This window comes from Telopea speciosissima, chromosome 9, assembly GCF_018873765.1.
Source record: "Telopea speciosissima isolate NSW1024214 ecotype Mountain lineage chromosome 9, Tspe_v1, whole genome shotgun sequence".
Classification (NCBI taxonomy): domain Eukaryota; kingdom Viridiplantae; phylum Streptophyta; class Magnoliopsida; order Proteales; family Proteaceae; genus Telopea; species Telopea speciosissima.
In genome coordinates this window covers 60,105,057-60,124,737 of record NC_057924.1, presented here as the reverse complement: position 1 = coordinate 60,124,737, position 19,681 = coordinate 60,105,057, and the positions used below count along the sequence as shown (strand labels likewise).

At 39.6% G+C, this 19,681-nt stretch overlaps 1 protein-coding gene across 1 annotated transcript; it reads right to left on the bottom strand.

The window, feature by feature from the left end:
* Positions 1-1,264: 1,264 nt before the first annotated feature.
* LOC122640173 (lecithin-cholesterol acyltransferase-like 4) lies at positions 1,265-18,464 on the bottom strand. The gene is made up of 11 exons (XM_043833327.1): positions 17,943-18,464; positions 16,982-17,073; positions 10,837-10,955; positions 7,901-8,036; positions 7,700-7,751; positions 6,433-6,533; positions 5,259-5,441; positions 4,747-4,904; positions 4,085-4,139; positions 2,989-3,042; positions 1,265-1,899 (listed from the first exon to the last, which is right to left on the bottom strand). Exons 1-11 carry the CDS (start codon positions 18,178-18,180, stop codon positions 1,486-1,488), a joined length of 1,602 nt encoding a protein of 533 aa, XP_043689262.1. The 5' UTR covers positions 18,181-18,464; the 3' UTR covers positions 1,265-1,485.
* Between the last annotated feature and the right edge of the window lie 1,217 nt (positions 18,465-19,681).

Here is a 19,681-nt window from a genome sequence, read left to right as displayed (position 1 = left end):
GCCTACTTAATTGGCATTAAAATTTTTTTTTGTAAAATTTAATTTTACTTTTATGTCTTCTAAGCTTTCGGACGATATCCGAAACATAAAATTGGACCGAGTTTTCATTCACCCAGAAGGAATTCCTACTTCGCCGATGGACGTTATAGCGTTTAAGGGTGGGAATGGGAATAGTAGGAGATATTTTCAGCCCAGTAATATAGATTGAGAGAGTAATTAAGACCCTAAGATGGTGGGTGGGTGAACCCTCCTCCACGGGTGGTTCAGCTAGCTCTATTATTGTTTCAGGAATTCAGTAATTAACTCTATCGCTGCTGGAATTCAGCTTCAGCATCAGAAGCCCATGCCATGACTCGAGAAATCGAAATCAAATCGGTCAAAATGGCTGATTTGAATTAGAATCAATTGAGACTAATCTCAATTCCGGATGATTTGTATTTCTAGGGTTCAGGCCAATTTTGGCCGATTCTGGCTGGATTAAAATCAAGATTGTATATTGAATGGCGTTAATCACTAGGAATTTTGTATTATGGTTTCCTGATCAATAATAATATTCAATCAACAAAGACAGCCAAGAGAATGTAAAGCAGTGATGCAGGTCTGGATTCCCTCATCTAAGAATACATTCAAACACAAGGACAAGCAAGTACAGAGGCAGCAAGGCGACTGACGATGGCACTCCATGCCTTGACAAGGGGGAGGTAACCCGGGCAAAAGCATGGCTTGATGATGGAGCTGGCATAGAGGATGTGACCAGCCTTGGCAGTAGCGACTACGGAGGTGGTGGAATGTAATAGTAGGCGCCACCGGAATCAAAATTGGGCTCCAGATCTCTCACATCTTAGGTTTTTTTGTCGATTTAGAGTCGATAGAAGCGTAAATCAGACAAATCCACCAATTCCAATCAGAGTTTTTAAACCATGTATGGACCTGATTCCAGGTGTATGTCCTGCCTGGAGACAAGCTGTATTGTATATATGCCATCATGCAGGAGATTAAGTAGGACAGTGTTCAATGTCACAGTTAGCATCTGAATTACTGAGTCTATTTCTCTCCTGGCACCAAAGTGTCCAAACAAATTCAAAGAATGTGAATGTGTGATGGTTAATTGGGAGAGAGAAAGGGGTGAAGGGCAAGAGAGAGACTTGTATTTGAATGCCAGACACTGCTCCACAGTATTCTACAAATCAACATACATCATTTTAAATTTATTCAATTTCATTGATAGTTCAATATTTACAATATATACCTGAGATCAGTCTAGTGCATAAATAAATGCAACACTGCAACTAGGAATGAATATGAAGCATGGCCATCAGGGAAGAGTAGCAGTTTAACACACACTTGGAACACCACTCCTTCCAACACAAGAGATATAATACACAAAAGAAACTACTTCCATCTGTACACCCGACTTTTAGATATTCTTGTAGAAACAGAGTTCCCGTTTTCAGGGTTTGCTGCCACACTTCCATCAGTGTAATCTTAGCTATCCACAGACAAACTAACTGCTCTAAGTTCAACATGCTGTTTTCCCTCACTTTGTGGGTGAACAGTAACATGGGCCTCCGCTCGTGAAGATTGATCCTTTCCCACATGAGAAACAGATATTGAGCTCACCATAGGCTTCTTATTGGCTGAATTGCCTTGGACATCCTGGTCCTCTGAAATGATGTCCCATTCTTCTCTGACTGATGCTACCTGCAAGCCTTCCTCTCTGTGCTCTTCCATTTCGAAGGCTGTGGGTAAGATCACATAGTCGTTTATTGGGTTGTAGAATGGGTCTGGTTCGCCTGCCTTTAGCCAATGCTTGAGTATCCGAAAGACATGGCGATCATAGACTATCCCCCTGTGATCACCAGGAACTCCAACCCTTGCCTCTGCATTGAGTCCATCCGCCTGAAAATAGGAATAGAAGATGATTCCACATTAGAAATTGGTAACATATAGTTATGAAGAACATTTTTGGTTTCAGCAAGGCAAATGTTTTTCTAGTCTAGCATGACTAGAGAATATCTCTAGTCCAGTATCACATTTTGCTACATGGAGAGGTGATGTCGTAATTTTGATCATATGAATATCTAGAAAATGACCTACAGATTGGCCACATTTCAAATACCAGACTCAGATTCATCCACATACCCTCCCATGTATTGCCGAATTCCCTTGTATTTTTAGCCATCCATTTCTTTCTAGAAGAACCATTTTTTTCACTGGATTTTCAAAGCTTTATTTCCCACTTGACCAACTCTGTTTTGACCAAAACTTGACATAACAGAAGACCTTGGCATCTAGCTGTCCACAAACTGTAGCTCTATCCAATCTGCCATGTGGCAGATCTGCAGATACTTGCACCAGTATACAGATATTCCCTAGACCTGCCAGACTAGAAAACTTCCACCCAACCCCATGGAAAAAAGAACAAAACGGATGGAGAATATTGAGGACATTTAGCATGAAGCCACACATTAGGTGATCAAGAATAGGAGTTGGATCTTGTTACACTTTCACATGATTAGTCCCAATATGCTATCATAGAAAAAGGTAGATTTGCAATAGGGAGGAGGGAGGAAGAAGAGATGACGGTAGATGTTTCTATCGCCATCACAATCACCATCCCTGTTAATGCTGTTATACAAGTAGTGATAAAGGTTGTAAGTACTTAAAAGAGGCTGATTCAACTGTGCCTTGGCAAAAAGAAAATTGTGGAGCCCTAACAATATGCAGCTCCTTTCCCCAAGATCATACCAAAAAAAAAGGGAATACTATTAAAGAACAGTGCAAGTCTATGGTCCATGCAAACCAATGGATGAGCAGTCATATAAGTATCAGCCACAAAAAAAAGGGTAGGGGGGAATTATCCTTTTCTGTTCCAACTAATTAATCAAAACACGATTATTAAAATTTGCATCTCAAACATTGCTCTTATTTACCTGACATGACAAGCCATTAAACCAAAAAAATCAATGAAGGGGGCAAATAACAAACCTTGGCGGATTCCACAGGAACGGTTCCATCACCATCAAGACACGTGAAATTAGCCTGAAAAATGCAAAAATACACAAGCCCACATCACGAAAACAACCCCACCCCAAAGAACAATATTAGATGTGCTGCAAATAGCATTAAATAATTTTTGAAGCAGGTAGTGTATCCACGATGGATCCAATTGATGCCAGTGCTGTGTGAGCATGTGCACAAGCTGGAGACACAGAAATCAAACATCAGAAAAGGGTCTATAAATGGGCAATGACTCCCCATGATGTCCCTTATTCATCATGACTTCAACATCGGCACCCATCTGTTGTCCAAGTTGTAGAGGACCCACACCCATCTTATTGGTCAAGTTTCAGCCCAAATGAGTGGAAGGTGCCCTAAAAGTGGATTCAAAGTGACTAAAAATTACAGAAATGACACTGGATTCCATAGTTATCACAGCGTCTAGGCGATCCTAAAGGCGACACCAACAAGTTGTTGTTGGTGTCGTCAATGATTGCTATGCGGCCAGGGCGCCCTTCAAGCAAAGGGCACTTGGATGCCTAGCTTATGCCTTGACAACTATGCTAGATTCCCTTACAACGTATAACACTTTGGTACATCAAAACTCTAAACTCACTCCCTTTTAATTTCCACTTTGAGTGCTTGTTTCAGGCCTGACATTTGACCACTGAGACTAAGATGAGTGTGGGGTCCTCTATAACACTGACCCACTAAACTCACTTCATTTTAATTTCCACTTCAAGTGCTTGTTTCAGGCTGAAATTTGGCCACTCAGACTAAGATGAGTGGGGTCCTCTGTAACACTGATCACCCATCCTAATCCATCCAAGTCTGCCACATTGGGGGAAAACACAACCTCCTGAGGGTAACAATTCTTTTGCACTTGTAATAAGCTGATTTAAAAAGTGCTGTTCGGTTTGGTATGAAAGTGAGATAATAACGAACGAGAAATTAGGAATATCCATAAGAAGAAATTATAATTGTTTGTGAATGTTTCCTTTCTTTTTGGTACTGCCAATGTATATTTAGTTTCACAAATTATCCAATTGAGAGCACATTGACATCAGAAGGTGCTTGTCATTACCTCGAAAAATGGCAGTTGCTGAAGGTCCGTAACAGGTTTTTCCTCACTCCCATAGCTTCAGTGCAGAAACATTAGTTAGTCATGAGTCATGACAGCTTCTAACCAACCAGCCAAGAGAATCTTGAAAAATATGTTTCATAGTTGCATGTTATGTCATGTGAGCACAAATCACAGTACAAAGTATCCTCCTGGACTACTCTACATCAGGCTCAGATCAGACCAAGACTCATAGTTTATTAAATACAGTTACAATAGTTAGTAACTTAAAACATAGGAACATTGAAGTTGAACCGCTGTTATAATTTGAGCTCCCACACAAACCCAGGGAATTAACCTGTTAACTTTGAGCCAGCCTGGACCTGGGCCAAGCCAAAAGGTCCTTAAATTAGGTTGGCTTGCAGCCAGTTCCTTGGGCTAAGTTACAGGCTAAGGCTCAGCAGCGAGCAATAGTATTTAATCCGTGTATGAGTCTGGAAGAAAGCTCAGCCTGACCTGAGTTTCAGACCTGGATTTCAAGTCTGCATATTAGTTCAATTCTTTTCTGTCTGTTATGAAAACTCCCTTCACAAGCATAACCACAATATAAACCCTTTTAAATACCAAATCCTAGGCAAATATATGACAATTACCCACATCACATAAGAAAGCAGAGCCAGCATTACCTAACACTGTGCGGCGTATCATAACCGATACCATATATATTGTAGAACTTAATTCCCTGGGGAACCTTAGCACATGAGAACAAATTTTTAGTCTCATTAGCCCATTTCAAGATCTCAAGGTTGAATGGCATAGGAATATCCACTCCATCATAATGAACCTGGACATACAAAAGCAGCAGTTTAGATTACTAATATAAAAAAGCTCGACATACATATCTATCAACTAGACTGTTTGTCCAACCCAAATGTAGGACATGAAAAAATGATCACTGAAGTCGTCCACAATAATGACATGGGGACCACCATTGCATACATTTCAGGCAGTATCATCATCCTAGTACTGTCATTATAAATGCAGACTGGTACTGCCAGTACATTGGGAGGAATGGTCTGCTAGCTTCGTTATCACTGTTCTTATCCAGACCAGGAAGTCTCTACCACCATAGCTTGGGGAAAAGGCATCTGATCCATAAGTAAGGTTGTTTTAGACATGAGAAAGGACCATAGCTCACCGTGTTACTTGAAAGAGCTTCCTCCAATATCGATAGAGCTTCTGTTGGTTCAGATGATTCACGCATAATAGTTGGTTTTCCGTCGTTATCCTGCTTTTCTCTCCATATTTCTAACAGTGGAACGTTTTGCCAATTGAAATTTGGAGAAGCCAACAATTCATACATTGAAGGACATTCAATCAGCTGAAAAAGAAAGCTGTTTAGTGATGAAATCATAACACTATTGGAAAAATTTAACATGATCTTCAGACAACCAACCATGACTACAATAGCTAAGCTTAGAACGAGAATCTAAAGTTTCTGCATTAGTGGATGAAGTGCAGGCCTCAGCATCAGCAGGCCATTGAAACATGTTAAACACTATAATGTTGAAATGTCAAATATGCTTCTGCAGGGGAGAATTTAAGAACAATAGCAAATATGGGAAGAGTTGCAAGGCATGTGAAAGAAAAGCAGACAGAAAACAGTGAACAATAAACCAACAAGAAGCTATTTGGGGCATGGACAGATTAAGATAGAACTTCTGTGGCACCAGACATTGTTCAAAAGCCAGATCAGGAACAAAGATTGAAGCATTGGGTGAAAGTTATTACTACATAATAAATATCTCGAACTATAGGGTTCTTTTCCTTGCTGTTAATAGCAGTCTGAGTGCATAAATCCGTATGCGGTGCATGCATGCGTGCTTAGAGTATTAAAGAGGGAGATTGAGGAACTCCAAAGGTGTACACAGGGATATCACCAAAACACAAATAAAGCATGTCAATTATAAGTTCATCATATTTGGATGGCTGAGTATTTTCAAAAAAGAGGGGGTGAGTTAAGTATTGTTCCATTTACAGGGGGTGTTATGTAATTTACCCTTAAAAATATTACATCATATTTGAGATCAAATTGGAATTGATGGACTTTATTTTCCACATATTAAACCAAAACAAAAGCAATAAACTAGTAAAATGCACGTGTATGTACTAAAAAAGTTTAAAACAATATAAATACACTTATTTCAAAATTTAAGACATGATACTCCTGCAGATAAATAAAAGATGTTTTTCTATTTATATATCCAAGGAAAACAAATCAACCGCAGCCCAGTCAAAATACAAGATATTCCAGCAGATAAATGATACAACCAGTGATATGATCTTTCAAAATGCTAATAAAACTGTTATACCAGCTGGTGCATGCTCCATTTCGATATGAAAAAATTCTGTTCCCACCCTTCGATAAATGACATCCCATTCAAGAGGGTGGATGTGACATAACCAGGTGCACCTGCTCATGAACAATCATATTAGATTCAAACATTCTTGCTTCAAAAAATATACGGGTTTGGTTAAAATCAATAGTCAAGAACACAGTATAAGAGACATATTTAAGAACATGATATGGAAATGAAAATTCAGAGTCCTATCTAAAGAAATATAAAGGTGAAAATGTCTTATATTTCTCAGAGTAAATCTTTATATAACTGCCATATTAGAACAAATGCTTCCACATAAATATTTTCTTAGCATCTCTCTTGGCTAAGGGAGTGGGGTTCCACCATGCCCTCACTCGAAACCCCTTCTATCATGCCCCCTCTATAAATATTATATGAAACTTTAATTCCAACTCCAAACTTTGGTGAACATATTGTCCACTTGGTATTCTTTCATGGACTGCTTGAACAACAGCAACCATAGAATAACAAGAAAAACCCCATTAATTGGTGGGCAATTGGCAACCAAATTTCACAAGTGGCATAGCCAGAGAGCGCCCCATCTATCCAATGGTCAAACTGCAAAATTATCAGTCTTGAGACACAGAAAACTACAGGGCTCAGCGGAAAAGGTCCCCAGCAAGGGCATAGTGGAAAATTGTCCTTTTATTAGAACTTTGAAACTTCAACAGCTGGCAATAATAGGGGGAAAGTTCAGTACACAATGGGCTCTAGAGTTTAAACATGGCCAATCCAGAGGGCGATTTAATTGGCAGGAATCCCTCTATGCCTCTACATGACTTATGATCAGCCACATGTTTTTCTATGCTATGATTTTTCCACATGGCAAAAGAGTCCACATGGACAGGGCACTGTCTAGACTCTAGATCAACCGTGCTCAGTTCATGTGGCAGTGGCAGAAACCATCTGTAACAGCAGGATCCGCATCAGGATGAAAAATAACAAAGCAGCAACCATGTGATCGATAAATCCTATACCAGTATTCCCATGTTGATAGCACACCACGTGGCCAGAAAGTAAACACATCAAAGAGCTACAATAAAGCCCATATCATGTTTGCACCTAACGTATTTTTTTCCCCTTTTTCATGGATGGTGCCCCTAATGTTCTTTTTACAGTGAACTAAGAGTTAAATCAGCATATCAAAAACTTGAAGATGCCATGTCAGACAACCAATACGATCAACAGCATCATGTAACAAATTATGTAGGTTATTTACCCTGGAATGGTGCAGCAATCGCAATCCAATTCTTCACATACTTCTCAAAAACCTGAGAACAATTTTTAAGTAATGAATAAAAAATTTCAGATATAATACAGGCACCAAACGATTGAAGGTCACAACAAATACCACAATAAAAAGCAAGAATAATATTGAAACTGATCAAATTGTGGGATGCCAGAGAAAAGAACTCCTTACATCACTATGCAGGCACATGAAACTTTTCACTAATAAACCTCCCATGGAATGAGTTATAATGTTTAGTTTTTTTCCCCCAGAAGCGGTGTACGCCGATTCTAGTTTAGCAGCAAAGCGTTCCATGGTTCCCTGAAACCTGAAAGAATGATAGAGTAAATAACAACAATATCAAGAGTAGTATATGCCCAATATGAGATACGAAAGTCAAACACACACATACTTGCATGCACACTTGCATCCATAGACAACAACAACTCCTTATCCCAATTAAATGGGTTTGGCTACATGGATCCTTGCCTTACAATCAGCTCTATTCGAGGCCATAGTTGATATAAGGCCTAAGCTATGCATGTCTTTCCTCACCACTTCTCCTAAGGTCAGTTTATGTTTGCCCCCGACTCTTTTAATTCCTTCAATCTGAATCAAATCACTCCTCCGTACTGGGGCATCCAAAGGCCTCCGTTGAACATGGCCATGCCACCTCACACAACTTTCTCGTAGCTTATCATGTATCGGATGTACTCCCAAATCAGCTCTAATATGATCATTCCTTACTTTATCCTTCCTAGTTTTGCCACTCATCCATCTCAACATCCTCATCTCCACTAAACTGAGTTTATTTATATGATGCTTCTTAACTGCCCAACATTCCGCACCATACATCATAGCCGGTTGTATGATTGTCCTACAAAATTTCCCTTTAAGTTTTAAATGAGTACGCCGATCACACAACACTCTGAATGCACCTCTCCATTACATCCATTCTATTTTAATTCTCTGTGAAACGTCATCCTCTATATCACCTTCTTTATTTATGATTGAGCCCAGATACCTAAAATAATCACTTGCACACATAGCACAGAAAAGAAAAATGACAAACTGACGAACACAAATGCATCAGGACCAATGCAGATAGAAGTACTGACATTATATGACCATGCTATATGTTAGAATAGATAAAATCATTCCATCCTATAAAGCTCTACAGCTTTTATCACACAAGAGGAACAAAATTAATTAAGAAATTTTCTAGTAAGTATTGATGTATAGCCTACTTATCAAGGTAGAGTAGTCCATAATAAAAAGTATGAGCACAATAATGAGTGTAGCAAGTATCTGAAGCAGGCTGCTCTTGGATTGGATCCAGATTGTAAGCAAATCAAAATTCAATCCAAGACCCGCAAGTCTAATTGATGCAGGATCTAAGATCCAACAAATCCCACTCACAAGCATAATAGAAACACAACCGAATTGGGAGGATCATAGGATCCAGGATTTGATTTAGTCGGAAAATTATGACTGTAAACAAAGAAATGAATCAATGGTACAAGAAGAATTCCATCAAGACCAAAGGTATGCTACATGGGATCACTTTTATTAGCTGCATTTTTACTTTGTTAATTGAGTAGTGGATCCTAGCAATTGAATTATGGGTTTTTTTTAGTGAATAATTGGATAATGGGATTTTTTTCTTTTCAATTAATGCTAAGGAGGTCATTAGTAATCATTAATTTTGATTTCTGAGTGTACCTGGCCATACATAAAAGCCTAATGTACTGCAGATTTTAGGTTTAGGTGTTGCTATTTCAAATTCAAAAGTATGTGTTCCTCATTTAACATAGGGTTTTGTGATATCAAAACCTGCTTAGACCTCCTATGCCAATATTTTGATAAGGTAACTATCTCTTGCTCCCAGTAAACAATTTTGTGTTGTTCTTTACTGTAATTGGATTTTGTGCTTGAATGTACGGGTAAATCTTGTTGGATTTTAATCTTTACAGACAGGATAAAGGCAAGGCTTCTAAAACTCCACCAATCCATTCTTTAGCCTCATCATCTGGAGTTATCAGTCTAGATTTTCTAACCTACCAGAAGTTATTGATGTCCCAAGGTGAAAATTACCACTTTGGAATTATGACTTCTTTTTTTTTTTTTTGGATAGGTAGGCCCCAAGGAGATTTTAACTCATGACCTCTTAATTATGAGGTGTTGGTCTTTGCCAACTGAGCTACCCCCTTGGGGTGATGACTATACTTGTACTTGTCGGTACAGTTTTATTATTATAACTTGATATTCTGAGGTTACATTCTTTGACCTAAAGGCTAAATCAATTAAGCTATTGTGATTTTTAATTATCTAACTGCACATTTAATCCCTTTCGAAAATATGTTCTGTTTGATTACTAGAGAAAACCAATAGTTTTGACCAAGGCTTTTGGGGACCCAAGGACTCTCAATTTGGTCTAATATCTGATAGTGAAAGAGCAAGACAATGATATTGCTGTCATATAAACTTTTGTATTAATAGGAGTGGGATATATTGTGACCCTGTTGCTTCTGGGTTCTGCCATCACCACTATGCAGTTCAGCATTACAGGGGATAGCCAAAATCAAAGAAACTGCATGAGAAGGGATAATTAAATTTGATGATAGAAATCCAATTAGGGAATGGTAGGCAAGGCTCAAATCTTAATCAGTGCTAATTTCCTGAAATGGCACCTCATCAGCAGGAAATGGGTGTTGTGGAAATCTTGATAATTTGAGTGATTTTAGAAGGAATAGACTCCCATATATGAGAGTTTGATCGGGCAGCTACCTAGAGAGAAAACTGATTATAGAACTAGGACAGAGACCTGGATACAGCAGCCAGAATATCTAGACAGAACCAGAGGAGTAACTTCCTTTTCGCAAGTGATAGAGTAATTATAGTTAATTACATACCACCGAAGAAGTAGCACATATACTGGGTCTCTTAATAGAGATGCCCATATTCTAGCGAGAGGGGCGTCTCTTCTTTGTTTGTCCTTTGTTTGGTGGTTATCCCCCCCCCCTTCATTGTAAATCCTGCTATCGTACGAAGCAGGAACTACTGAGATTTATTTAAATAAATTTCTTGGCCGAAAGGCCTCCTTTTGGCCAAAAAAAAGTAGCACATACCTATTGCTCTGGCGGAAATCATAACCGAACCCAAAAAGAGTTTTGCCTTCCTGAAAACCCCACTTGATCATTTCTACTATCATGTCATGGTAATAGCATAAACAATCACGTCCAATGACCTGCAGGAAGGACTTACGTTATTCATAACATCATCTGTACAACAATCTATCAACAAACTTTGCAGTTTTTTGTTTTAAAAAAAAAAAACAAAACTATGTTCCAGATAGATTGGTCATTTTGGTCCAATACAATAAACAAGCTCCTTTTTTTTAGGGGGGGGAGGGGGAGGGAGGAAATAAACTTAATTTATGCAACAATGTATTGCACTGTAAGAGGCAAACAGAGGGGTTCATATTTGTCCCTAACACAAAAGAAAACGGTTCAAGGTGATGCAGTAGCACTCAACTGGATAAACCAGTATGACTGGGTTTGGAAACCCAAACCCAGACGAAACCGGACCAAACCAGGTTTTTGGTTTAACAAGGGCTGGTAGTAGTTTAGTTAGTCTTTATGTCTTTAAGTCTTTTATTTTCTTATGTTTGCTTTGGGTAGGTTATGTAGGAAATAGAGAGACAAGAGTTTGATTGCAAGTTAGTTTCAGTTTTAGAGTCTAGTAAGGACTTAGGAGTCTTTGTTTTTCTCTTTATATACTTGCATGTACCCAAGGAAAAGGACAGATTTTAAATAAAAAGTGCTTGGGTTTCTCAACGTGAGTTTGTGGTTATGTGATTCCCTCTCTCCCCTGCAACTCAGATTCCATCTTAGATTTCTCCCTGTCCTCTAACCGATCCTCCACCAATTTGGTTATGTGTTGGACCCTTATTTTAATTTTTGTTCCAAGTCCACCCCTTTCTTAGAATTATAATCCCCTTTACATAATTTCTTCTTTATTCCTTGTTAATCCTTTAAGATTCATCTTATTTACAGTCCTGCCATTCTATTCTAAATTTCACTTTATTTAAAAGTGTGCCATTCTATTATAAATTTTGATTTAATTACTGTTTTGCCACTATACTTTGATTTGAGCTTTCTATTCTTCATGTGGACCCATAGTGATTCCGAATAGGGTCCCGAACTCCGGGATCATCACCAATTTGGAGATTCTATCCATATCGTAACCATGGCTCTCCAACAGTTCAACTCCTATAAGGATGAAACCAATACATAAATTGACACTCTCTGAACTTGCTGATACCCACACCACAATTGTTAGTTCCATTCAGACTACGACACCATTTATGCAAGCTTCTATTGACCAAATTGTGGCTTCAGATAAAAGAAAGAGTCCCATGCAGGTCTAGGGATTCTTCCAACTCCGCCCCATAGTGTCCGTCTCATATTACATCACCACTACCCCCACCACCATATGGAGTTGGTTGATATGCTTATGGAGCTGAAAAAATCTAACTCAAAGTAGAACTAGGAATCCAAATTAGGAGTACAACTTCAGCAAACAAAGTCTAAATAAAGACCTACACCTAATCCTACAATTTATGCTGGTGTAGGGGGACTCCCTACACCTACCCTAATGCTGGTGTAGGGAAGAATCCATACACCTGCGTCTGGTTTTAGACAGCCAATTTACATCAAGGAGCGAAGCTGGACATCCTTGATTTTAATGGGGATAACAACCCAGAGCAGTAGCTTGACCGGGATCACAGTTTGGAGATCTTTTTCAGATAGTACAGGTTGACTGAGGCCAGAAAGATCTTATTTGAAAGGCTAAGCTGAAGGACACGGCTCGAGTCTAGTGGACAAGCACCAGCAATGGAATTGGACTCAAGGCATTAGGTTAGTCACCACTTGGGCTGAAATAAGTGAAGCCATGAATTGGAGATTCTTGCCTACTGACTACAAGCAGTGCATGCACCTCAAGTTTGCACAGCTACGATAGAAAAGCATCACAGTTGAGGAGTATATTTTTACTATTTAGCCACTCAATCGGATTTTGAGTGGGATGAGGAGGTATCGGTGGCACAACTCCGCAATAGTTTGCACCCTTAGATTAGTGTTGCATTAACATCTGGTTGACTGCCTACGATAGATGACACTATACAAGTAGCAAATCAGGTTGAAGAGAGTCTAAAGAGGCCTTATACTCAGAAGACTTTCTCAGATACTTTTCCTAGAGGTGATAATTCCAGTCAGCAGTAGTCTTCTCCCCCGGTAAGGTCATTCAACAAACCACAAGCTAGTGGTTCTTCATGACCTAACCAACCATATTCTCCACCTCGGCATGGTTCTGACAACCCTCATGTGATGCCAAAGGCTGCCATTCAGTGTTTTACATACAAGGGGTACAGGCATATTAGTGCTTAGTATTCCAATCGTTTGGTAGTTTATATTGGTCAGGATTTTTTTATACCTTATATCCAAGAAGAGCAACTGAATCTTGAGAAAGTTAATTTGGAGGCAGAACATGAGCCGGGTGAAGTCAACGGCCATGACAGTAATGAAGAGCGGCAACCTTGTTATGTCCTTCGTCCTATTTTGACCACTCACAGGGTCTCTAAGGATGAAGATTGGAGTTGCAGTAGTATCTTAACAAACCCGCGTGAAGTGCAATGACCAATTATGTAGCTTGGTGATCAATGGAGGTAGTTGCACTAATGTTGTCTCTAAAGATGTTGTTCGTAAATTTGGATTGCAGGCAAAGCTAGGGGTGTCAATTACAAGCCCGCACCGGCAGAGCCGACCGAGCCCGACCTATCAAAAACCGAGTCCGACACGACCGATTAATAAAAGAGTCGGGCTTAGGACCGACCGATTATTAATCGGTCGTTCCCAGTGCAGAGTTGTAGACCGCCGGTCGCCCGACCAACTTGATCAAAACCTGTATGTGAATGTGTTTTGTATATTGGTTTATAATATATTTATTTATTATATATTTAATGATTCAACTGACAGTCACAATTCACAAAAATATTAAAGTATGACACATTAAAAGTTGTTCCCTGACAAGCCCCATTTTCGTTCCTATCTCCTCTGCAAGCACAGACCCCAATATCTTTATTTCCCAAATAGCTCTGGTTGCCCTTTGGAAGCTGGTGTCTCCCAAGCTCTGTTCCTCTCGGATGCTCGTGACGCTTTAACTTTTCGACTTCTCCTTCTTCCCTATTCTGCGTCTGTTGCAAGGTTTGAAGAAATATTAGTTGGAGGCTCTGCCGATCCAGTGTTGGGACGAGCTAATCCAGATTTACATGAGTTCAAGAGTCCTCTTTGTTCATGACTTATTTTCAAGGTTCAAGAGTTCGCTCTGTTATCTGGCGACTGTTGCAAGCTACAAACCCTCCTAGGCATGGGAATGGCGGTCAATATCTGCGCAATGTAGCTCATGGATGCTCTTGAAAACCATATGCGCAGATCAGATTGGATCGATTCAGCCATACTAATTACCAATCTTTTCTGGGTTCTCTGATATTGGATGGGTTTCTTGCTCTGTTTTCTGTACTATTAGCCTCTCTGTTCCCTTATTAATCACCGAGAACGATCATCCATGTGAGATTGGGAGATTCAGAGGCATTGGCATCGTGACTTTCTACGATGAACAATTGATGATGGATGCCATTGAACAGACTGATAATGGCCCGATCACCGACCGATCGAAAGCTATCGTGTCCATGCCTCACCTCTCAATGCCCGATCACATAAACAGTCGGGAACGGTGCAAGGTTTTAAAATGGAGGTACCCGATTAAATTCGACCGAAACCGACCGTCACCGACCGGTTGACACCCCTAGGCAGAGCCACATCCAAATCCCCATAAAGTTGCATGAGTAAATAACACAAATCTCAAGATTACTGATAAGTGTTTACTAACACTCTATTGGTGAGTTTGGGGATACAATACAATGTGACATCATCCCTCTAAAAGGTGTGTCCTATTATTTTTGGTCAACTATGGCTGTTTGATAAGAAATCAAATCATTGTGGGTATGTGAATACCTACTCTTTCAAGCACGGGAACAAATAAATGAAGTTTCTTCTTGCTAAAGATCTCCCCGACATTAAGCTCAAGAAGGTAGCGGGGTCATTCCTCCTCCAACATGTTGACTTAGATAGCCTCCTTGGTCCTTATCCAAACTCGACAAAGTCGAGTTCTTTTCAAAGGAGGAGAATTAATGCAGTAGCATACTAGCATTCGACTGGTTGCACACTTGCACCAGCATGACTGGGTTTGAAAGCCCAAGTCCCAACCTAGGTCTAATAAGGGCTAGTGGTAGTTTAGTTAATCTTTATGTCTTCTATATTTTTTTTTATGTTTGCTTTGGATAGATTACATAGGAGATGGAGAATTAGAGCTTGAATGCAAGTTAGTTTCATTTTAGAGTCTAGTTAGAGTCTTGTTTTTCTCTTTATATACTTGCATGTACCCAACGAAAAGGATAGATTTGAAACAAGAAGTGCTTGGGTTGCTCACTGTGAGTGTATGGTTACACGATTCCCTCTCTCCCCTGTAACTCTGAGATTCCATCTCAGATTTCTCCCCATCCTCTAACCAGCCCTCCACCACAAGGCATAGACAGAATAACTGATGAATCCACAAAATGCCAGGGTCCAAATTTTGAAATCATTCAAAAACATTTTTGACCTTTAGGGGGAGTTTGGATATGTTTTGACTTGTATGAATTTCTTTTTTTAAATGGTTTGCACACGTAAGGGCACCTATGATTAAATGGGTCCAGGACTACTTTCTGTTGTCAATCACTCTGTTCTATCCAAATGCACATAATTGAGAACTGTCTCACTGTATGGTTTGACATTCGATATCCTGGTCTCATGCTTACCAAAATAAATTCCATCCCATTTGTCAGAAGCAAGTATAGAAAAGAAACTATAAACCCTAACAAAGAACTACTAGCAAGCATTGACAAATAAGTTCGGCCCATTCATCCAGGCCTATTTCGTCTCTCTGGGACATAAACAAACACATTCTATGTACAGACCAGTTATCTGGATTTAAAATAGAAAAAAAGCAGCAAAACACATATCCAAACAATTTGTCAACAACAAAAAAGTGTTCATCTGCATCTTAAAACGTTTTAGTACGTACAACAAAAACCATTTTTTCTTGCATATATATAGCAATCTCTTAAGGTACATTTGAGGAAAAAATCCCCACGCTGATGGTGTAGAGATGCTTTCCCACGCCCTCTCACATCTTGGTCAAGTGGCTCCCACACTAACACTATCTCTCTTCCCTAACCATGTGGACCCCTTCTGGACAAAATTGTTTCCCACGCCATGATTGGCATAAGGTAGGAGATTCCTTCACACACATTGGAGAGCATAGGAAACACCACCAAGTAGAGACCTTTTTCCCATATATATAACAAGAACTTTGAAAGCACGAAAAAGAAGCTTTCATAAAAAAATTACAAGAGAGGGAGAGGAGAGAAAATTTGACTTGCTTCTAACATTTCTTCTAAGTCATTAATAGCACATGGAGTATTTAAGGGAAAAGCCCTTCGATCACACAAAATATAGAGTACACCATCTCCCCTATTCCACCAAGTTCTATTTCTTCTTCTTCAGACTTCACTTCCACTTCATCCCCCCATTCTTCTTCTCTTTACTCTTTTCTCCCCCCCCCCCCCAAAAATAGGAGGAGAATAGTGCCCAAAATGGTTGCGGAACCACCACCAAATGAAATTGTTCTTGGCTGATTTGTCCTTTAAACATGAGAATTTCCAGTGAACCCTTTGGATGATGAGAAAATGGTAATCTGCAGCATTTCGGCATGGAGTTGGTTTAGGATTAACCCATCATATGACTTTAGGGGTGGCCTTGCTACCCTCTGTGCCTAACCAAGCCCTTTCCCCTTCTTTTAGAAATTTTACATGTGGATTGGCCTAGAAAATGTTTCCATCATACATAAAATGCATCACTTCATGCTTGGATAGAAAGGAGGAGACATAATTTTAATCACATAAAAAGTTTATTTCACCCTCTGAGCTCAGGATTTGTAGTGAAAATTAAATGTACTATAATATTTTTTTGGGTGAATATGGCATATGAAAAAGTATGCACTATAATATTGATGCCCACATTTCTTGAATTCAACAAAAGTGCAACTATCACATGAGAGAAATAGAAGTGGCTCTTCTTCTCTAAAATGTAAGAAGTTTCAGAGAAAGCATAATACCATGTCAGGGTCCAAGACATCAATTGCATCCAATCCATATCTACTTTCAGGCACCACAATTCTTGTTTTTGGATCCAATGACACTGTTTGACCTGTTGCATAGAATTCATAAGGATTTTTAGCCTTTGCAATAATTATGTAAAGGAGAAGTCAACAAAGAGCACAGGGTAAGCTCTTCTGGACTCTTGGCATGTAAAAGAGAACAAAAAATCAGTAACTAAATTACACAATTCAAGAAGAATCAGCATTCATATTCAAGAACAAATCAATATTTTGATATCCATAAAGAAGAAGGCATACCATTCAGTCTCTTCCAAGAGTTAATTACAAGGTTCAGGAGTTCCATCACTAGAAATAGGATAAGAGAGAGCCCAAAGCAGCATGTATGTCAGGTAATTCTCTGATGGGCTGGCGCCCAAAAATTATTCTCTCAAAAGTACTGGTTTCATGGATGTTAGGTGGCCAAGATTAGTTTGTGAATGATAACGCCATTTCCAGATCATAATTGAGCCAACCCAGGATTTGAGTGGTGCCATTTTGTTGCTTATCAGGTCATGAATTAGTTTTGAAATTGACTCCTTGGGCTGGTAGATGCCACGTTCTACATGATACTTTATTTCAGGCCTTTATTTAAAAGATGTGTTTGCCTGTGAATCATCTTGACCATACTTTGACATTTTTAAGGATCATTGCTTTGATCCGATTGCTTTTAGTAGGTAATTACGAGCTTTGTTCCTTTGTTAACTATGTTCTCATTTCTCCAAGGGGTGTTTGTCTTACACAAATGGGGCCTTTTGCAAGCATAAACATTGATAGGCTCGTAATGTTCAGAGTAAGAATTTAGAGACAAAAAAAAAAAAAACAAAATTGAGGTTTTTAATGAAAAAACCGACTCCAATGGCTTAAATAATATCATCATATAAAGTTGAACGAGTCTCGATGTTCTGAAATAAAACCATACCAGTAGATGGATTAAAACGAGACCATAACTTCGTCCGCAGTGTGTAATCAGCACCAATAAGTCGAATCCAGACACGGTTTGCCTTACCATTTTCGTCTACGGCATTCAGAATCGAACCAGCAATACCAGGTACGAGTAAAACAGGATCAAGATCAGGGTTTACGTAAGGCTCTGGCTGCTTCTTAATCCTCAACCACATCTCCACGGACCGAATTATGTCCTCCAAGAGAACTGCCATATCCAAAACACTCCAACACAGACAATCCTAAATCCCTCCAGAAGCCTGGGTGAATCGAAACCAAGAAGTTCTTCAGCTGCTGAAAGTTGAAACTATGGTCCCAATTCCCCCAAAAAAATTAATAATAAAGAAAAATTCTCTACTAGATTTTGGAGAATTTAATCTGTAATTGAATCAGAACTTGCAGAGGAGAACCAAAAAAAATGAGGAATTTTAGGGCTCTAGACTGCGCGTTGCGGTTTTTGGAGTAAACCGTGCAGTAGAAGAAACAACGAAGATTGTACTGCCGAGAACAGAAAGTTTCAGAAACTGAAAAAAAAAATTACTAAAAATTAAGATAAACGACAACTGGGAGATGATAGACTTCTGGTGGACCTATTTTATTATCCGTTAGATTAGAATCTTTGTTTTCACATTATCATCTACGGATGAATTGTTGACTGTTTATATTATGAATGGTTATATACGGCGTACATCAGTGTGAGAACCAATGAGACTACACGAAAGGACATCAACATAAACGTGATTTTTTATTTCATAAGAGGTAGGATGGTATTTTCACACAGTCCTGTGTATCCCTTGACGCCAACTTGTTCTCATTGGCCCGTGCACGCAGGGGCCACGCTCCCCCACACTCCTGTTTATTGCTGGAAGCCACAGCGGTTGTTCATCAGGGGAAATGGGAGATTGACATCACATCCGTAAAATAGTTAAGTTGGCAATCTGTAATGACAAAGTCTGAAGATGATGACGCGCTTTGTTGTGTTCTATCGGCTTACTGTCAACCTGTTCTTCACGCTTACGTCCACTAAAATTTTTGAAGTGATGGATTTAGGTGGGTTTCAAGAATTCTGCCTAGCAACCTCATCTGGATAGGGTTCCTCTCCCGCGCACCCCAGAGGTTGACACGCGACTGAGGTGTCGATGATGGCAAAGATGGATGCGCAATTGCGCATCGTGCCAGTACGGGGGTCTTGTGCGCATCGTGCAGTTGGGTACCGCACATGTGTGCACAGTGGGATCCACTATGCACACATGTGCGGTGCCCAGCCGTACGATGCGCACAGGATGGCGATAATTTTTCGATACACATTATCGAATTGGAAATTCTTCTCTTCATAAATAAAGGAACATCATGTTCAGTTGTGGATATCCATCCTCATCATTCATACTCACGTAAGCTACTGATAAATCTGACAAATTGATAAATTGAAAATTTAAATTTGGATTGACCTATTACTAAACGGTCCGATGTTAAACATAGACTGGTGCTTGGTTTTAATCTGATGGACGTCTAATTGGAATCAATTATTTTAGGGAAAATTATGATTACCATTTCTGTAGTGATGAGGCATAAAACACCCCACCTATCAGAGGCTGCCACGTGGCCGACCCGACCTCAATCCGAGAACCGAGTTGGGCCGAGCAGGAAATTGGGCCGACCCCATATCCGATAAGTCACCTGACAAAGCCTGGTTGGTGCGAGCTTTCCGGCGACTGA